Source organism: Macrobrachium rosenbergii, chromosome 25, assembly GCF_040412425.1.
Source record: "Macrobrachium rosenbergii isolate ZJJX-2024 chromosome 25, ASM4041242v1, whole genome shotgun sequence".
NCBI classification, from domain to species: Eukaryota; Metazoa; Arthropoda; class Malacostraca; order Decapoda; family Palaemonidae; genus Macrobrachium; species Macrobrachium rosenbergii.
The window spans coordinates 37,001,379-37,023,520 of NC_089765.1; the positions used below are offsets into that span (position 1 = coordinate 37,001,379).

Below are 22,142 nucleotides of genomic sequence, written 5' to 3' on the forward strand. Positions count from 1 at the left end.
TGAAAAATTTCCCTAAATCAGGAAAAGCCAAGACAAGGAAAGTTAAACGTTTGGAAGATGGAGGATGGCAATTTCTTTTTCGAAGACTTTTTGCGTGGACCTTATCTTGGGGAAAGGGGGGCGATTTCATACTCTCAGACTGAATAGCAGAGCCTAAAATGTTATGAACGCAGAAAGTAAGTCCCTTTTGACAATTTAAACGTATTTAAATAGATGTATGTATCAGGTTTATCCATAGACATTTATATATATATATATTATATATGTATATTTATACATATATATACGTGTGTGTATATATAATATATATATATAATATATATATATATATATATATATATATATATATATATATATATATATATATGTGTGTGTGTGTGTGTGTGTGTGTGTGTGTGTGTTTGCAGATAAACCTATATATATATATATATATATATATATATATATATATATATATATATATATATATATATATATATATATATATATATATATATATATATATATATATATATATATATATATATCGAACGTTTTCAGACATACATACATAGTATTCTGTAAACATTATTCTGTATGCCTGACAAAGCCATGAGAAAACGAACGGGAGGTAAGACAGCAAAAAGAACCAGTTGAAAACTTAAAATAACGTTTCTCGCAAATAATATTGTTTTCAGGCTTCTCTTTCTCTAATTCACTAATTAAATGAGGTAACTGGTACATTAGACTCACTCTGCCTTAATTTCTTTGCTGAGCCAACGTATTCAAGTTCCTCGTTTACAGATTTATAAATCAAGATGACTGACACTTCAAAATCCCTTCCAGAGGCTTTCAAGCCTACCTCCTGAAACCCAAATGAGTACCAAATTCTTTTCCAAAACATGGGTGGACTTCTGATACTTAATTCATTCACATCTTTATCATTCCTATTCAGTTGTCGTAACTTGAAAGTGTCATCTATCTACTTATCTGACAGGAATAATAAGAACATCCACTTTACTCACACGAGGTCCTTTGCTACAGTTAAAGTTCCGCATCAACACTAGAGTTTCATCATAATCCAGGTTATATTCTGGCACCAAAAGGACGATATACAAGGTCTCCACGAGGAAAAAAAAAAATAAAGATCTGTAACTTACTGATAGTAAACAAGCACTATATACCAGATATAGGTTTGGGAACAACTGATAACAACAGCAACTGTTGTAAATGTAGAGGAAATACATGTACTGGCTACGACAAGACGAGAAATGTGTTCTACCACGTTATGCATCTCTTTCTGTTGACATCTCTTTTTAAAACATGACCACAAGTCTACCATATTTATACTAGTCTCCTACTTCCTTTTATCATTTGTAATATTCATCTGTATACCTCCTGATCTAAATAAAAATCCCTTTTCAAGACACATCCACCAACAATCTCCAAACTGCTAGGCCAATGAAATGAACTTGTTCACTTACGGTTATTGGTACAATATTATGGCACACCATCCTTGAAATTCATTTCTTTAAAACTCAGTAAAAGACATACAGCTATAACATCCTTCCTCTGGAATTCTGAAGGGGAAAGTCAGGTTATTTTTACAAGTGATGCAATAATAATCTTCATTGCAACTTTTGACTTCAATTAAGTCTAATACTGGCTGCCACTGTTTACTAACTTTATCATCGCACAACTAATATCTCAAACTTATAACTCAATATTCTCTTAGTCCTGCTTTTCTATACTGACATAATATAGGCGTTTGTCCCGTAGAAATTTCTTTGGGTTGCTGAACATTTTCTATTAAATAAGAGCGAAATAAATTATACTATTTCGAATTCCAAGTAGCAGTATATTGCGAAGACTTCAATTCCATCATAGCAAAATCAAACCCCCATTAACAAAAAAAAAGGAAATTTTCATGACTTTATTCCTTAATAATTCAGTAACCATACGTTTATCACCAAGTATTTTGAGATGAGGCTGCTGGTCTAATAAGCTTCTCCACACCAACCACCAACGGTCAGCTGTCATTTGTATTATGAGAAACAGACTCTTACACCGACCTAACCAAAGATTTATTGGTGAAACAACACTGCATGACTCTATATATTAATATTATATATGTGGGTGTGTGTGTGCGTGTGTATAGTATATATATATATATATATATATATATATATATATATATATATATATATATATATATATATATATATATATATATATATATATATATTGTATGTAATGAACATATGTATTTATATATATTCAAAAGGGTCAAGTAAATAAAACTCAATTAAAATCAAATACTTCAGATTTTTATTTTCAGTACATAAATCAAAACATGGATATCCCACCAGGTATGGTTGCAGAACTTTTTTTTTCCGGTTTATGTATCATTTCTATTTTTTGAAAGCTTTCCTATTTTTATCTTAAATAAACCCAGACATTGTCGAGGTCACGAGTTAACTGACAGAAAGAAAGAGAAAATCAAAGGAAGTATCTATAACCAGGTTCTCACTTATGAGGCAATAACTCAGTACAATGTTTAAATGCTTATAAATAAAAAATAACAGGTAAGTAGCGGTCGGCTACATTGAACAATTACAACTTATTCAGCAAACAACTGAATTTTATTTATTTAAATTTCAGAATCCATTTTTTTAATTCAATATAAAGCGAAACCGATGGCCGAGAACCTTTTATTTTTTATGAAAATATATGGAAGACTCAAAAAACATTAACGATGATGATACGTTTCCGGAGTTGGACCGTCCAGATTTCGCCCTAAAAGCGATAAAAAGTTATCTTTCTCCTTTGTGTAAGTGAAATTCAGAAGTCACTCAGAATGCGTCAATGAAACAAGAATGAAATATGATACAAAAAATGAGGTAACCGGACAAGGAAGTCAAGTTGGATATTTTGAAAACATATGGCTAAAAATTTCGACGAAACAAAAGAAAAATCATAAGCAGAGATATATGAAAGTACATGACGTCGTGGAAGGTAAAACGCAACAGATGTTATTGTAATAAAAAGATAAAAAATCTTCCTACCTATAATGCTACTTCCAGCCTCTTCAATGTGAAATATTCAAATTTAAACGCCATGTGCAAAAAGATTATGAAAGAGGGAACTTAAAACTACGGGAACACAAGGGGTAATAGTTGGTAGTAAGTGCATCACATGAATGAAACCAAGATAAACGATAAAGGATGAAATTCCAATGAAATATTCTAAGCGGCATCGTAGAAAAATAATCTACATCGTCGATTCAAGTACGAATAAAATGAAGAGTAAAAAACGTCTAAGAATGAGATAAATAAAGATGAAGAAAAATCACCGAAAGGCAACGTGCAAATTGACATTACAAAAGTAAAAAATAAAAACACAACAAGGGATTATAAAAAAACTAATCATTAAAACGACTTTTAAATTATAACCTATTAGCGGAATAAAAAAAAATTGTACCGATTGCTCCCTGAAGAATAATTAAAAGAGGATCAAAAACAAAGCTCCCTGCGAGACTCGACATGAGGCCAATGTATTTCAAATACGAGACAAACAAAAGACCTTCGTTGCCGCGTCTCTTGTCGTCTAGATTGATGGCGCGCCGACACCCGCTCCGTTCGCTCCTCTTGGCCGAAAGTCATTATCGGAATATGATTCCGCTATTTTTTTTTTCCCTCCCTCGAGAGGGATATTGGAAAATAATGAATACCAGATGAATGATTTATAAGCGTTGGACAAATCTGTTACCAGGGTTGTGAAGATTGCTTATCAGCTGCTGATACCAGTTGGGAAATTGTGAAATAATACTTGTTGCCAATACTCATATATATATATATATATATATATATATATATATATATATATATATATATATATATATATATATATGTATATATATATATACATGTATATATATACACACCATGTTATACTGTACATAAAATACAAGTAAATCTCATTTGGAAAATGAAACATCAACTTTGCTGCTTTGATTTCTCTGTATATTTCACCAGAATACTTTTAAAGATAAATATTTTTCTTTGTAATAAATAACGCCAAAAATGCATCGTCCTCTTCTTTACATCTGTGCCTGCCTCGCTCTCTGTTTCCCTGTCTCCACCTTCTCTCATTCGCTCGCTTGATAACCTCCCTTTTCTTTCCTTCCTTCTGCCTCTCTCTTTCTCCTTGTTATTTAACATGTGCTTATCAATATTCCTTCTTTTTATCTGTCTCGTATTATTAAAAAACACCGTTCAATTCGAGCGAATTATGAAGTAACCTAACTGAAGGAGGCCTTTCTTAACAAATTGATAAAACATTTTTAAATTCTGAAACTAATTTCTTTCCAGTTATCTCGAAATAATATGCAATGGAAATGAGCGTGATTACAAGGCATGTGTGAAATTACCCAATGTATGGATCTCCATTCCCTTTTTGAGGAAAACACTCCTCAAGTTTGCTATTTCTGTACCCAACATTTTCTATTTCTTTCTAAAGGCATGTCAACTCAGTAGGTCTTCAAGCAATCTAAAATACTGTACATCATGTATGTATGTGTATATATTTGTATATGTACGTATCTTCTTTTAGGATTTACTGACTTGGTCCTTTCTTGTCAACCGTTGTTTCTCACAATCAAAGTTAATTTTTTAAAGATACTTCCGTAGATCAGTGAATAAAATGCCTTTATTTTCATAAAGTTTCTCCAATCACTATCAGGTTTTCATGATCCACAAAACTCCTGTTTAACCAGTCAGATTTTAGTTCCGATTTAATAATGCCTCGCTCTTTTGATTGGCAGATGTACACAGTCACAGTCCGATGCAATCCCTGCCACTCCATGAAAGAACAACTGGTCGACTCAAGGTAATGCTTTCACTTGATAATGACCACAGAAACAATCAATGTAGAGAATGTGAAAGTTAAAGAGGTGAAAACTATAATCATGGACTTTAATACACTTTTTCTCGTTACAATAAAGAACAGTCTTGAAATATATTACATAAAATATCGTAAACAAATAAATCATTTTTTAATGAATATAAATACATGTTAACGCTAACGATATAAATGTATTTTTAGAGCCTACATATTCAAACATCACATCACTTCATAAGAATGATTTTGCGAAAGTCTGAGTGAGGAAATAAATATTTTTAAAAGATGAAAAGACCTGAACGACTAAAATGAGAAAGAACCGAGATGAAATGAAGTGCCTACAGGAATCTGCATCAAACTCATTGCAGAAAGTAAGACTTGAACTCTACTATAAATGACACACACAAAAAAAAAGAGGATTTGTCTGGTGAACGTCAATTTATATGGAAATTAAGAGCCAATTACACGTACAATATTAACCTCGAAAATGAATCCAAAAGTTTAATTTCCTGTCAAATGACTGGCAACCGCCAATTGATCCCAAAAACTTAAATAACCTTTTTATTTTTTATTGGATTTTTTTGTACATGAATTTCCCAACTGGCCTCCAGATGATAACAATACGCATCAAATAATCATCAAATTAATCAATTATACAATATATATCATATTAGTACATTTATCAAATATACTTCCTTTACAAGTATATTTGTCATCTGGGCAGGATTATTCTACATAATAATGATAATATCGATATATGATATCTATGAATCATATCATATTTATAGGGAATATGGCATGTATTTACACAGATATATTTTATATGTCATGGCAGACTTTATCTTCTATACTGGAATCATATTCTTCTGTCATATTTATAGATATATCATATATAGAGTTATGCCTAATATAGCAGTCTTTATGGTAAGTTATACCTCCCCTTTTGTTTTCCACTGTATCATATATCTCCCTCTTCCTCTGTTTCTCTGTCTCGCTCGCTCACTCTCTCTCTCTCTCTCTCTCGCTCTCTCTCTCTGTCTCCTTTCCCTCTTTCCGTCCTCTCGAAAAGCCCGTAAGGCTGCTTTACAAAGTAACTTACAAAAATATAGATTTGATAAATGCCATAAATAAATATCGACTACAAAGCTTCTCAACAGAGGTAGCGGTGAAAATGAAACACAGCGTCCCGGTCCTTACCAAAAGTCCGCATGACGTCATTGCGGGATTCCAAACACCGAAGTAAACTAACGACGCTGTTCGGATGGCATCACTCAGTTACACCCGACCTTGTAATTAACAGGAAACGAACGCTTAGCATTAGCGAACGAAAAATCGCAGTCTAATTGCGCGTGGCGTAAGTAAATATAGAAGCAGAAGGGTAATTTCCAATGGGTTTCATTACACACAAAATGAATCGGCAACAAAATGAAACTTGGACCACTGTAAATAACGCCTTGATGAAAGGTCGGATCGTATTTCTGTGGATGCCATCTGAAAAGTATATTTAGTTTACTCAACTAACATTTGAGGTCGTACAATGACGTCACGCGCGCACCGAGACACTGTGTTCCAATACTTAAGGGTAAAAAAAGGTAATACTGAACCAGGTATCAGGAGAGAGAGGACGCATCGCCAGAAATACACAGACACAGACACTTTCCATTTGCACCTGCTTGGCCTTTCTACTGACTAATCTCATCTTTCTATCTGGCTACGTGATATCTGTCATCTGTCAAGTGGATAAAACTGCCATGAGGAGAGCAGAGCCAGGCTATTGGAGAAGGGAGGGAGAAGAGGAGGAGGAGGAAGAGGAGGAGGAGGAGGTGGAGGAGGAGGAGGAGGAGGAGGAGAAAAGAGGAGGGAGGCTCATGATAATGAAGAGGAGGAGGAGTAGTTCCACAGCTTCGAGAGTAGCAAATCCGCCATTTGAGAGGAACAGTTTTAGCTGTCGAAGAGGGGGGAGGGGGGAGCAATACACATTTGGGGCCACCGCCCCCCGCACCACCACCGACGTGTCCTAAAGAAGACCGGGCTGTAGGGGGTGGTCTGGGGGGTCTAAGGCATCAACGCGGATGAACTGAGCGGAGGAGTAGTTGTTGCTTCAATTTAGATCCTGCGGGAGAGAAGAAATAAACGGCCATCAGTAACCATGCAAGCAAATGACGAGGAAATTAATTTATTAAAACTTCATTAAGAAACCGGTATAACCCTCACTTGCCTTCGTATTTATGAACTTCAGATGAATGTATCAGCAGCATTTATTTATGAACTAATGCGAGACATTTGTACAGGTGAACTTTTTACATTCCTCTGCTCAGCTGCAGCGTCTGTTTTACCCAAAAACTGCCAGTAAATGTGAACACTTCAAGTTAATCAGCAGTGAGTTAAAACATTGAGCATCAAGAAAAATCCTACAACGTTGGTTGATAAATTCACTTTCACAGAACCGGTCTCCCAAAAGTGACGTCTGTCTACACGTTCAGGTAAATAAACTTTTGATTTCTAGGTCGGTCATCAACCTGAACAAAGATTTCATTTCAAGTTGACTAAACACAAAAATACATATTCTTACGACAATACGGCACTCTGAATGGTTTTTAAATAAGTGATGGGTCCAATAAAGCACTCGACACTGCGAACGGCACAGAGAAAGTGGGTCTAAGATTGCTTACTAAACCAACCTCCCAATACATCATGGGGTGGGATAAGAAGGGTAGGAAAATAGTTCGTAAGTCTCATTCATTAAAGCAACGTTATCTTCAGACTTGAATAAAATGAAGACACAGCAGAGCCGAAACTACCGGCGAATTAAAATTAGTGTGAATGAGTAATACGAGGTGTGGTGCGTACTGATTATAATCATCAAACTTTGAAAAAAAAATTGCTTTTAATGTGCCCAAGAATCAGACGATATCCAAATTGTGAAAAAATCAACTAATGAGTGAAGGGATCTTCTTGTTTCCGTCTTTCGCCATGGAAATGTCAATCTAATAATCACCTAGGAGGGATATTATTATTAGCAGGTCACATTTAATCAGTTTCTCATTAGAAAACGGATTCTTAGTCAAAATTTCCAAGTCCCTTTGAATTTATGAATATTTTCCTTTGACTATTAGAACGACATACATATACACAGTTGGCGAAGCATCAGCGTATTTGCTAAATACTCTTTCGCTGTATGGTGGTGTACCAGAGGAAAAAATCGAGACATCGCCATGATTTCAAACTCTCTGACTAGGTATAGCCTAATTTATAATCAATAAATAAATTAACTACCAACTGTTACTGTACAGATTTTGTATGGCAGCTCTCAAAGATAAGCTTTGAGGCTTAGTGACTTTTCGATGGAAATGAGGAAAAAACTTGTCAAGAATCGGTGATAAGTTTAAAATACTTTAGACAAACTTTACCATTTATCGCAGTGAAATAATTATGACAAATTCAATAAGTAACAACAACAAGACATTAAAAAAATTTTAAGAGTCCAAGAGGAAAATATCGTTATTACTCAAGGCTATAAATGACATCATCGCCTGATATAGACTGCGTACATCACTAAAAAATGTTTCAAAACCACCCACTTATCTCTAGAAAATTCAGATTTATGTCTGAACGTAAAAGAGTTAACCAGCAATGCTTTTAATGCCACATTTTCCAAGAAGAAAAAATAAGGAATAAATTAATCGATAAATGGAAAATAATTTTTTAACTGCAAAGATTTAGCATTGGAAATAGTTGAAGGCCAAGGTAACAAAAGATTAATCCTGTTTCCTTGAGCATCAATTCTATAAAGAATTTGTACTAATGATCGCAATATATATTCACCCTCGTCATGAGATGGTGCCAATTTTCCTCAATACCTACTCGCATGAATAAACAACGGAAATAAACAGAAAAAATACGGCAGCTCAGAAGCGATAGGGAAAATGCTTTTTCCACAAAAGCACTGGTCTTCACACAATTCTATTCTGGTGCGAAACTCGTGATTAACGAATTCTATTCAAGAGCCTCCCCGGGTAAAATGGTCTCCTCCTGTGATGTAAAGGCGAACCCAGACTTCGTTAGCACTATTCCGTCCCTCCTCATCCTCTCTACGCAAAGAATATAACGCGTTAAGGTGCAAGGAAAACAATTTGCATAGTTCCAATCAAACTCGCATTAATTATTCATGAAAATCAAATCGTGATGTCCACGTGTAGCACAGAAAGCTGCCGACTTTGCTGACAACAAACAGTCAAGTCCCAGACGGTGTTTCGTGAGAGTACAAGGGAGTAAAGCGGTGCTGATTTGCTCTATTACACCAATTGAAAATCAGGGGAGAATATCCCTTCACTGCAATGCGCCAGACATACAATTTCCCGTTTTTCGTTCAATAAAAATGACATATGGTGCACCGCTGGAAAATGCCGTTATAAGATTACAATTTCTTTGTCAAAATCTAGCTAGTTTATGGCATTACACTACTCTTTTCTACAGTAGATAACATACCTTTAGCTATTATGCAATATATATTAAAAAATATTTCCTCCTTTAGCCATTATGCAATATATATTAAAAAATTTCCCTAATAAGACAGGTGCCATCCTACAAAGGCATTTAGAATGAATGAAAAATTAAGGAAGTTTGTCCCATATTGAAAAACACTACAAGGCAAGGCAAACAATATATAATGAGCTAAGACTTGCAGGGTGAAAAGATTGCCTGCAGCCAATTAAGGTATCTAATATTGCCAATAACTGATGCTCAAATGGCGAAGTGCTAGACCAACAAGCAACAGCACTCTTCATAAGCTTTTAATAGAAATACAAGTATGGGATCTTTCCACAGCATCTCGAGTCTTAACAGGACTGAGACTGGGTCTGGAATCTGAGCAGTCTTGCAACATCATCTTGATTCTTGAGGCTTTGGAAAAGTGGCTCAAACTTTAAAAAATGTTGAAAAGCATCTCGCACCTTTATTTTGGGAACATCATCTCGAACCTTTAATTTTGGAATAGGAACAGGAACCAGAGGATTAAACAAAATTCTTCGATGCTCGCATCAGTGAGATAATATTTACCTATCCCCGGGGAGATGGTCCTGACCAGGCCCGTCGCCTCGGAGCTGTTGTTGAACGTCCCGTTTGCCGATGGAGGTTAGGAGCTCCTGGTTGTGCCTTGCTCTCTGCATTTGTTGGCGCTGCTTCTTCCGCGCCATCTCCAGATACAGGGCTTCCCGGAGGACCTTCATAGAGGCATCGATGGATAGGGACAGCCCAGAGGACCTTCGTCGGGAGAAACCATGAGGCCAGGCTCTCTTTGCCTGGCTGTTGGAGTTTTCGAAGTTGCTGTTGGTAATGCTGCTGGTATTTGAACTATTCCTAATCTTCCTGATGGGGATCATACTGTTGCTTTCGCTGCCAGTAGCCTGCAAGGACACAGAGGAACGGGTTACTGGAAAATGCTTGCAAAGAAACACGATAATTGTACACCAATTTTACATGTTAATTATGACTAACAAAATCATAGTATGGACTCATTACTTTCAGTAAAAATAAATACAAACATATAATATGAAAATACATATGAGGAAACTGAATATAGCGGAAGAAGGTGATTTGAGGGGGTCTCACTTTAAATAAGAATGAAATACGAAGAAATGGGTCTGAAAGCGTCGTCAACTAAGGTAATCTGTGAACTGATGACGTCACTCCATGACACCAAAGACCAAGGTCCATGCTAAAGAGGGCGGAAATATGTAAATATTACTGTGTTTCTGACAAGTGTGCCAAATTCCCACATTCAGAGGGTTTTTGACAATGTCTGAGAACTATACATACTTCAGCCTCTTCCCTCCCTCCTAGAACTCGCTCACAGGAACCCCCTCCCCTCAACACCAACCAAGGAACTACTATATAAATAAAAAAATAAAGCCTACTATATGTAGCAGGTTAGAATTTGATATTTCGTTCGTATCCCTAAAATACCAAGTTTCTTTTTCCTCTTAAAAATGCTTTTATAGCAAAAAGTAACCAAACCAGATTAAAACTACAATAAACACTGGATCCGGTAAGGCTATGGTGAATTAACCTACACTTAAACGATAGATAATGTATATAGTGACTGAGTTGAAAAGATCTTTACAATAAAACAGCCTATAAATGTTATAGAGCAGCCGACTCCACGAAGGATCAAACAAATCTAGCGTGGTAATCTAAATAAATACTCTAATACAGTCTTAGGTTCGGGCACATACCCCACATTCCGAATATTGCAATCTTCGCTTAGCCTTAGGCTGACGACCAGGTGTTCGGATACTAATCACGTCTAGAGTGAGGAGTAGATTCAAAACCCTGTTTCCGACATATCATCACTCGCATGGAATTGGGTCTTGCTCATAATCTGCTCTTTTCCTTGCTTCATTTATATATTTTTTGAATTTATACAGACGGGGTTAGTATGCGACTTTTAGGTAATGGAGATTTCTCTTGAGGTACAATAACCCTAAAAATGCAAAGACCATACTTATATTGTGCTCCCCATTAAATATAGATATATATATATATATATATATATATATATATATATATATATATATATATATATATAACAAATGCTCACTTCCTAAAAACCAGGGGCGATTAAACTGAAACCAGAGGTATACAGTACATACATGTGGGACGCAAACGCGCATCAAGGAACTAGAGTGCAGCTCACTAGTAATTTTCCAGAAAGAAAGATTTTGTAAACCTTCTCTTCATATCACCGCTAATTAAAAAATGGATCTTAGCCTAGTAACCTGGAACAACTCTAAAAAGCAGTTCTTTTCATTTCTGTTATGTTCTAATGATGTTCGTATTACAAGCAATGTTAGGTTGAGCAAAAGGGCGCATGAAATCTGTTAATGCTCGGTCGTATTTTCTTCTGATCTCACCACTTGACTTTCCGACCGAACTTTACATTACTGGACAGATATTACTGGGAAATGAATTATCTGGAAGTTTTATCTGACGTTGAATGGAATCACCTCCTTCTCTTTGATGATGTTCTTTCATTCATACTTTCTTGCAATAAATCCAATTAATTTGGTTAAGAGAAATTCACTGAAGTAAATACAGAAATAAAAAGTGACTGATTTAGATAAATGAGTAAATAAATACGCAATGAATAAATTACTAAAATACAACCGCCAAAAACAAAGAATAAAATATTATGAAGAAAATAATGCATAATGAAATGAAAACAAAGAACACACACACACACACACAAATAAAAAGAAACAATCGGTATTAAAGAAAGGTATTAATGATAAATATTGCATTGTTGGCGCAATAAATATAACGAATAAAAATGATTACTGACATCCATAAAAAAAAATACATACAAAATGAAATGCGATACCAAAGGCAGAAGACAGCTTTCCGACAAAGTACCAATGACCATTACTAGATTACAAATGAATTGGACAAAATGTGAACCCATAAACATTCCACACGGGAGAATCTACCTAATAATCATCCCTGTCCCTGCAGCGTGGCAGGTTAAATAACACTTCAGCCGGACAGATAATTAGTAACGACACGGGGCTGCTATAGGTCCCCCAACCCTCCCGCGGCCGTTTGAAATGAGAGTTATGATAAATGAGTACCTGAACTGAATTCCATCCAAGATGACTCTATGAGGGAGGGTTCTCTTCAACTGTATCATTTTACTGTTCTAAATTGGGATTCTGTTCTATTTTTAGATTATGCTGGTCTTGTATCAGCTCGGGCTCCTGTTTGTATTAAATTGGGTAACTTCTCTTGCTGGAGTCGTGCAACGTAACTCATTAGCAACAAACTCGCTTTTAGGGAATGTTTTTCAAATTTTATCTGCATTGCCTCTAACCCTTCTTAGTCTAACTTGTAAGTAAAGGCGTTGATACGCCCCACAACACAAAGTTATCAATCAATCAGTCAATCATTTTACTGTAACCTTTCTTTCTACTAACTGCTGTTCTTTTCAGCAATGAATCGCTTCTTTTGAAATGAGAGCTCTACAGTTACAAAAGCAAAACAGTATAGGGGACAAAGACCCAACCACGATATTCCTTACACACGTCATACACTTCAGTCAACTAAAACGCCGATTCTTTTTCCATCCTCAGAACCTCACTGTAAAAAATGCCATCAAACATTTACATAAAATTACGCTATTAATTACCCGTCAAAATCACGCATGACTCTAAACGCCCATACGCTTGAGTTTTCCCATTTTAACACGAAGTCTTTTTTCCTTTCTTTCTTTCTTTTTTCACTGCGTTAATTGCGCATCTGTTTCAAAGTCATTATAACCCTCAACACTTCAAAGGCCAGCAATAATTACATTTTCGGATTCATTTCATTCGAACTGCTTTTTATTAATACCGATTCACTCGGTTTCTATATTCACGCATTTGTTACTAAGTTAAAATCATTACGGCAGTGACCACGAACCCGAAAACAGATGTACAATGATGTTGATAGTCCGTGGTCACAAAAAGGGAAAAAAAACACGTGTCTGCCAAACAACTTTGTTAAGATGTTCAAGGATAAAAAAAAATAGGCTTTCAAGGGCTGAACAAGAACACGATTCGCACCATAAACCAAGAAACTTTAGTAAAAAAATTTGGAAGGAAAATTCAGTTGTTATTGCATTAATATTATTTAACGCCAGCCAGGGGGAAATAAAAGTTGAATACTTTTTTAAGTTCTGCAGAGAATTCACCTCGTCGGGAAAACGCCTCTGCTTCAATTTCTCTCTTATATAACGGTCAACTTGTTCTACTTGTCCAAAAAGATGCATTATCGTAATTTTACTCTTTTATCACAAATATATATATATATATATATATATATATATATATATATATATATATATATATATATATATATATATATATATATATATGTGTGTGTGTGTGTGTGTGTGTGTGTGTGTGTGTGTGTGTGTATACTTACATATATATATTTGTGTGTAGGTGAAGATTCAAGATCGACATGTAAATAAAGACGATCATGGGTTAAGATGAACGACCCACTTACACTATAACTGGAGTATTATAAATATTCGTTGTATCAAAGAACTACCTCTTCAGTTTCACTTGGATTCATCTCATAGTTTGACAAACTTTTTCTTTTCCCAGAACCACCCACTTATAGGTAATATTTCACTTAACGTTTTTTGGATATCTTGACGATAGTCAGACAAACATACTCCGAAACAGAATGCATAGCCTACATCCAATTTCGTGATGGGCGTGAGTAAAAATTTATGTCTATCTTATTTTAAGATGAAAAGAAAATGAAGGAAAAACTGCGCTCAAAGCATATACCGAACACTTCGTCACGTGTAATAACATCGTTAAAATTTCAACCTCCATCATCCATCCAAAATCGGCCACCACCATACCCACCCAACCCCCACCGCCGAAAAAACTCTCCTAATAAGACTGGAACGCAACAGGCTGCGGGTTTTAAATGATGCGAACACATTCTCTTGGAAAAATCTCCGGTAATATTCGCCTGAATGCCCTACGGAGGAATGCTATCCGACCTGTGTATGCCCCTGAACGTGCAGGATGTTTTCGTTCCGAGTTTGTGAGCACACGCCCGCACTGCTTTCATCACCAAGTCCTCCACCCACTGCAGAAAATACATTGATGATTTAGAACTAAAGGCCAAGTCGTAAATGTACATTTACCTTGTTCGTAACATATACATTTTATTTAAAATAAAGAGATAAAATTTATGTTGGCCAATTTTTTAGACTAAGTGACAATTCCGGGTTGACCTAAAATTTCATGCCCACGTCAAATGCAGTAGTCTATTTTGCCAACCAATCAGGCATTTAAAGCCTAAGTCATAACTTGATGTAAATCAAAATGTTGCAATAATTTTTTTAAGTCGAAAAGTACCATTTTCCGGACCAATCAAAAGAGAATAGCCTACAGTCATTACGCTGTCATCCAAATGAACTCATTAAAGAGTAATGATGCTCATGGTGATACTGAAACTGTTTCTGGACCAGCCGGGAAAGCAGAAGCTTTACTGATAGAAATGATCTAATAAGTGAATATTTGGATAGATTAAATACAAGGTAAAGAGGAATCGTAGATACAAAGCAGTAAGTAACCAGTTCTCATCATAATTACTTATATATTCATCGCCTTGCAAAATAATTTCCAAAAACCTACAACAAAGAACAATAATCATTGCAATTAAATCCAATAAAAATCAATATTCGTTAAACACAATAACTCAACTAATCCCATGAAGTAAATCTTAAAAAAATCTAAAACACATTATCCTGAAAGAATCTTTAATGGGTCTTTGCCCCTTGCATTTCAAGGGGGCGTTTATGCCGTATTATCAACGTCACGGGTGTCCATCCATCGCAGATCTCGAAGTTATAATTACCTTGCGGAAAGTTGGCTTTTAAAGGATGGTAACTTCGGCGGCTATTCTGGTCCGCGGCGGTGGAGACCAATTTTCAAATTAATTATATTTTCAGGAAGGAGGATTTAAAACCATAATCGATTTGTTGATCGCTCAACTCTTCATCTAATCAGCTGACTGAAAAATCCTGGAAACTTCCTCAACATACTTGTGCAGCAAGAGACTAATATGCATTATATATACACGCATGCGCGCGCGCGCACACACACACACACACACACCATGCACACACCTTATACCTCAACGTTTAATGTAACGAATTTTTTTATGCACTTAGTTGTGAGTATGGGAAGACAAATGATTAAAAAATACTAATAGTGTCATGAGTCTTAAAACGGAGAAGTAAACACCCAGTTATGTAACTGTGCAAATATATTTTAAAATAAAGCTATGGAGAGAGCTTTCGAGAATCTGTACGACTGAAAAGGAATATTTACAGATTCTCGAAAGCTCTCTCCATAGCTTTATTTTAGAATATATATAAATACATTTACAAAACTGTAGGTTTATTTCTCCATACAAATTATTAAAAAGTCAAGTAAAAGCTCTTCATTTTGTCCTTTATCTCTTATTTAAATTCTGCCCTGGAGAGCTGGCTTCAATATACTCGAGTGGATCCTTCGATATCGCAGATGAAATTAATTTTATCTCCCACTGTCGTTGTTCATTTGCATCACGACCATTCTAGTAATGTTTTATGCTACAAATCATGATGCCCCAAATTTCACTGACATTGTTTGCCAAATATTTAATCCCCTCGAGATATATACTGTACATACATATATACTTGCATACACAGAGGCACACACATTATATATATATTGAAAAAGTTTGTTAATCTGTTTGTGTGTACGTCCAATAGCTTCTAAATACCAAACACCAGTTACAAATTGATCCTTAGTTGCAACTTTCCACGAGGAATTCAGCGTGATTCATTACAATCAGCCAGTTGGTCGTCATTCCGGTAAGAATTCCAGTGATTTTCGACTCGGAGCTGTGCAGCCATGAACGTGGAATCGAGAGGGTCGTAGTGCACACTTCATAAAAATAAACTTACATAGAAACCGTTTTTTTTTAACCCGGTGTATCCGCATCTTTTGCCTTTTTTGAAAACTTTAGATACTGCACGGGAGATGGGAAACAAACTTTTTTTTTTTTGTAAAGGCAGTCCCTACATTTTGGTACTGATCAGGGAGCACAAAAAAAAAAACCATTCCCACTCATTTTAAAGGAAGCCTTTACATCTCAAAATAATCGAAAGATAAAATATATATTATGAAAGATATGTTTAACATCATTTCCAACGAAATAATACTATTATTCCTTTAAATCAAACCAGCATTTTATTCAATTCCGTGTATCAGCTTTATATAACTTCCACATCATTAAACACACCATTCATATCGAGAAAGGTACTGATAGACAACAGAAAAAAGAAGTAATCGCTTATGGTACTGATGGAAACTCACTCTATATATTCAACAACCTCTAGGAAGAGATATAAATGGTACCGATAAAACTCTCTCTCTCTCTCTCCCACGGGTTTATCATTTGCCGTCTCCTCCCTCCTTAATTTATTCCAGCTACTCCTCTCCAGATATTTAACGTTGATTGCCTTCAACAAATACCATCACTGAAATGCCATATAATCTCAATATTCAATTTTGAAGGTGAACGTTCCTTTGATGTATCAGTACTCAGACATACAGTCTTGATAGTCAAGAATAAGTACAGTTAGTTGGATTATGCGTATGTGTGTATGTATGTATAAAATATTACAAATAACAATTTATTACGTTTGGAGGGGTTGCAGCCAGAAGAGTGCACACTTGTAATTCTTTAAGGTTGATGACCTATCAAACGTGAGTCGAGAGCTGTACCATTCACCTTCGGTAATGCTCTCTCTCTCTCTCTCTCTCTCTCTCTCTCTCTCTCTCTCTCTCTCTCTCTCTCAAGTTTTTCGTTTTTGCGCATGGATATACATCACCGATAAGTAAACCTGTATATTTTGAAAAATATCTCGATGAAAAAATAATTCTCTACAAACACTGTCAAGAACGATTTAGCATAGCAACGTATGAAAGTAAAGTGACCACGCAAGTAATGGGAAAGAGGTAAGGGCCACAGAAGAGGGCCTCGACTGGAGGGTAAAGGTGCCAAACAGGGGTAAGGCTGGGGGGGGGGGCACTGATGCTAAAGAGCCCAGCACGGAATATCAAAGGTTCAGGAGAAAGTGACAGGTAACCCAGTTTCCTATGGTGGGATCCGCAGCCCTCGTCCTGACTGCCTTGCCTCTACCCCTTTTACGAGTCTCTCACTCGAATTAAACAGAGAGAGAGAGAGAGAGAGAGAGAGAGAGAGAGAGAGAGAGAGAGAGGCTATTCTCCACTTAACAGAGCTAGCCATATTAATGTGCACTTACATTTATTACACTGCGCCTTATCTTTTCATTTCCAACAGAGACTTGGTATACCTAAGTTATGATTGAAGTGGGCCTTTCTTGACCTCTTCTATAATTGAGAATATACCGATAAATTAAAAACGTGAAAAATTGTTATATCTATTTCGCTATACTTCTCTTTTCAAACCAAATTACAATGAACAATTTTACTTCTCTTTCCTACGTTTCTCAACAATGCACTCATTCTTAGCTTATTCATCAATTAACTGTGACCCATGGCAAACAATGTCTTGGTCCCCAGAGGCCAGCAATCTTCGTCAGCTTAACGTGCGCCAGGAAAATAATTATGATAACTAGATTGTCAGCAAATAGTAGTAATAAGCCAACCTGTTCTGATAGCGCTAAAAATATATTCATTGTATTTCTGGAGGGGTATTTTATGTGCTTTCATACATAATGCTAATACGTATTCTTATCAATCTGGGACTTACCTACCACGCACCCCGATATTTGACAGTTTTTTCCAATGCCTTGATTTTCTTTACATATTCTAATCTATTTTCATCCAGTTAGTTTCCTTTTCTCACACCAATCTTTTATTTGTGTTTACTATATATTTACCTTTATTATTTCTATTCATCTTGTTTTTCTTTTAGGTCAGTTTCATTTCTCTCTCTCTCTCTCATATCAATGCATCGGAGAAGGACAAAGAGGAAAATGGAGTGAAAGAGGGGCGGAGAGACGTTATTGTTTGGTTATCATTCACAAGACCGATACAGACAAAGAGAGGAAGTGTTCAAGCGGAATGACCTTGAAAGAAACAAGGGAATAATGAATCGTCTACATACGTACCTAATACAGCTCTTAAGTGAACGCGGTCCGATAAATATATATATATATATATATATATATATATATATATATATATATATATATATATATATATATATATATATATATATAGTTGTGTGCGTGTGTGTGCTTTACAGCCCGTGTATAATGTGTTCCCTACCTACTGTACATATAGGTATTAAACATTCCATTTTCCTTTACAATTCCAGATGGCAATTGGGTAAAGTGGACCAGGAACGGGACAAAAATAAATGCGTATGAAGTGCTCTCTCTCTCTCTCTCTCTCTCTGGAAAATAGCGTCACTGGGTGCTGCAGATAGCTTACAGAATCTGTTTGAAACAGAAGCATAAAAGGCAGACCGCACTGTTTCCTGAAAGCGCCATCAGCGAGCCAACAAAAGGTAAACCAACAGGCCACTGGGCTTTGGACACAGAGTTCCATAACATGAACTGACCATTAACTCCTAACAGTTATTACAAGTCGCTTTCCCTCCCGTTCTGACAGCGATCTTTCTGAACTGACTGTAAATGAGATTTCAGTTTAAAAAACATTTGAATGCCTTGTACTGACGCCCTGACGTGAATGAATAAATTGTTGATTTTTGCTTAAAGGGTGACCTTTGCCCTCAAATTTTAGCCTATGATTGTTGTAAATCGTTTCTAACTTGTTCTGAAGAACATCATATAATAATTAACATTGTAAACTTTCAAGTCTGTAAAAGTTTTCTATTTGTCTCTGAAATAAGGACTGAACACACTAATTATCAACCAGGAGACTGATTATTTTGATCTTAGTGATCTAGATTCTATTGGAGCAAAAGGAATAAAATGTGTTCTCTTTACAGAAAAATGATCTTGTTGAATCTACGGAACAATGATAAAAATGTTTCCTGCATTTCTGGGAAGGACTTTTCATATTAAAAGGAGAATTAAGGTGGAAAAATCTCCCTGGCAATCGCGCTTGGAACCATCTACAAAACATAAAAAATTATTCCTTAGACGATAGCCGTGCCTCTTTAATATGTTGATGACAAGCCACCAATTATGTTTTGAAATAACCTGTCGCCAACGACTTCTTCAGCTTCCTCGCAGCCCATCTCCATCTGACAAAAAGTCCAGAATCCCCATCTGGACTCATCTCAAATTGTGATTAAGTTTTGCTACGCACACAGTCGAACTTCTACAGAATTCAATGGAAGTATTTCAGTAAAAATCAGACAAAGGGCATGACTGTAAAGTGTTTGGTGTCATGTCTAGTCACTGCGATCCAAAAGGAAATTCATCGCAATGTTTAAAAATCAGAAGGGCGATAATGAGCAGGAATTTGAATATTGAGTAACGTAAGTCATTTTAAGGTGTTATGAAGATATAATTATGTGAAGAAGACTATTACAAATACATAAAAATAAAAAGAAATTTCCCTTGAAGTAGTCTCACCACTGACAAATCCAATGACGAAGCAATTTCTAGTGCAAATATAATTTCATTATTCTTTGTTGTGTGGCGTTGCAATTCCTATGATCTTCAAGGCCGTTCTCGATCATAATGTAAATAGGAAAAGTAGTTCCACAAAACAGAGGAATCGACGCAATGGACATATTTCCACTGAATATAAAATTAAATCAGATTCTTAACCCAAGAGCCCGTGTCCTTCACTATGCAATTTTTACCGTCAGACATCACAACATACAAAAATAGAGAAGACAAACGATACCTATCAAATGAATAAGGTCTCAAAAAACAACGCTAACCAGTACGGGAAAAAGCTTTTAACGATCGACCGCTCTAAATATAGAACAACTACTGACGTTATGCTACATTCCATCCTTTAACAACAAAAAAGAAAAACTTTCTCAATAAAAAACCAATTCGTATATATATATATATATATATATATATATATATATATATATATATATATATATATACATATACATATATATAAATGTATAATTATAAACTTTCTTACTGGGTTTTGTTAAGTTATGGCGAGTTCTTTTTTCTTCAAGAGGGAATTTAATATGCAAAGGTCCAATCATATCCTTAGCACGAGCTGATAATATGATACTGTTCATCTTGTATGTACAGTATATATATAGTTTATATATATATATAATTATATATATATATGTGTGTGTGAAGTATACATACATGTATACTACTACAAAACAACGCATATATAAAGCTACATTTCGTGGTGTAATCTTTGGTGGCTGTGACCATTTTTGTATCTTCGGACAAAAGCAGTGCCGATACTTTTATGAATGTCCAGTTACAACTTAGTCTGTTCACTTATGTTAACAAAACTGAAATGTTATCGACTGACTTCTCGTCCCCGATAATACAGATTATTTCAAAACGAGCTTGATGGCGCGCGCTACGCTGCGCGAGTCAGGGGGGTGGTTGTGGCATGTCTCCCCTACCCTCCCGATCCCCTACCTACCGGCCCGGGGCGAACAAACTGGTTTGCAGGGAGTCAGTGGCTGTGTCATGTCTCCCCTACTGTCACCCGGGGGAGGACAAACAAGTTCACATCCTTTTTGATTTTATTATTATAGATCGTTTTTTAAAGCTTGGAATGCACGGACCAGCGTGGGTGGGAAACAACTTGTCAGTACCAAAAATGCAAAACTCCTAATAATAATATTAAGTTATCAGACCGAAGAAATAATTTCGATACTAACGTCAATTATTCTCAAAATTTTCGTAAACAAATATAAAATCACCTACCATCTTTCCGTCCTCAGGTTGGATGTGAGCCAAATGAACTAACGCTATTTTACATTTATTTCTTGAGCAATATCTTCCAAATTAAAACAGTACATCAAATGCAAAGGGTCAACACAAGAAGCAACACAATTTTAAAAATTCTGATTAAACACCATTTCAATATCAATTATTCTAAGACTGTTGATGGACGAGGTATCCCACTCGCCATCTGTCTACAACTAATCAGAACTACTCATAAAACAATGAAAAAGAATTTCTAATAACGTTACTCATTCCTGTTTAGTGTTAGACTGCGCTATCTGCAATACGTTGACATTACTAGAAAAGTAATAATAATCTCCTCAAAGATATGTCAGCCTAGTTAGCTATAAAAAGGTTAAGGATGAACTGAAAGTACTCTACCAAGAAATTCTCGAAAAAAAAAAGTTACTGAGTTACTGAGGTTTGAACACCTGGAAAAATGAACGTGCAAAACAAATCGACTTTTCATCAAAGTACTTTTGGGAGGAAACAAGAATATAACAGCCACCCAAAGCCAGTGGTTCATCTCTCGACATCTGTCCTAATCCACTTAAATGTTCCAAATTGCATCACTCTCAGAGAAATAATCGAATTAACAAAGGTAGTCACTGACAATCCCCTTCTCTTAAGCGACCTTGATCTATAAGTACTGAGACCCGTCGCTAACTGTGAAACCTCACAATCACAAAAGTAACGTAAGATGGTTTACCACAGCATCTAACAAAATAAGATTCTCCAACCCTATGAACAAAATCGCCATAGTAATAAAAAAAATCTTTTGGAAAGGTGAGGGAAAAGTTAATGAAGA

At 35.7% G+C, this 22,142-nt stretch overlaps 1 protein-coding gene across 8 annotated transcripts in view; it reads right to left on the bottom strand.

Annotated features, from left to right (window-relative positions):
- Nucleotides 1-4,938: 4,938 nt before the first annotated feature.
- Nucleotides 4,939-22,142, bottom strand: part of Dh44 (diuretic hormone 44) — a 358,705-nt gene continuing 341,501 nt past the window's right edge. For all 8 annotated transcript variants that reach the window (XM_067127356.1, XM_067127362.1, XM_067127354.1 and 5 more), the window contains 2 exons: nt 9,937-10,283; nt 4,939-6,991 (listed from right to left, as the gene is read on the bottom strand). In XM_067127356.1, coding sequence (XP_066983457.1) covers nt 6,985-6,991; nt 9,937-10,283 — 354 coding nt within the window. In that variant the 3' untranslated portion in view covers nt 4,939-6,984. The remainder of the gene's footprint in view (nt 6,992-9,936; nt 10,284-22,142) is intronic.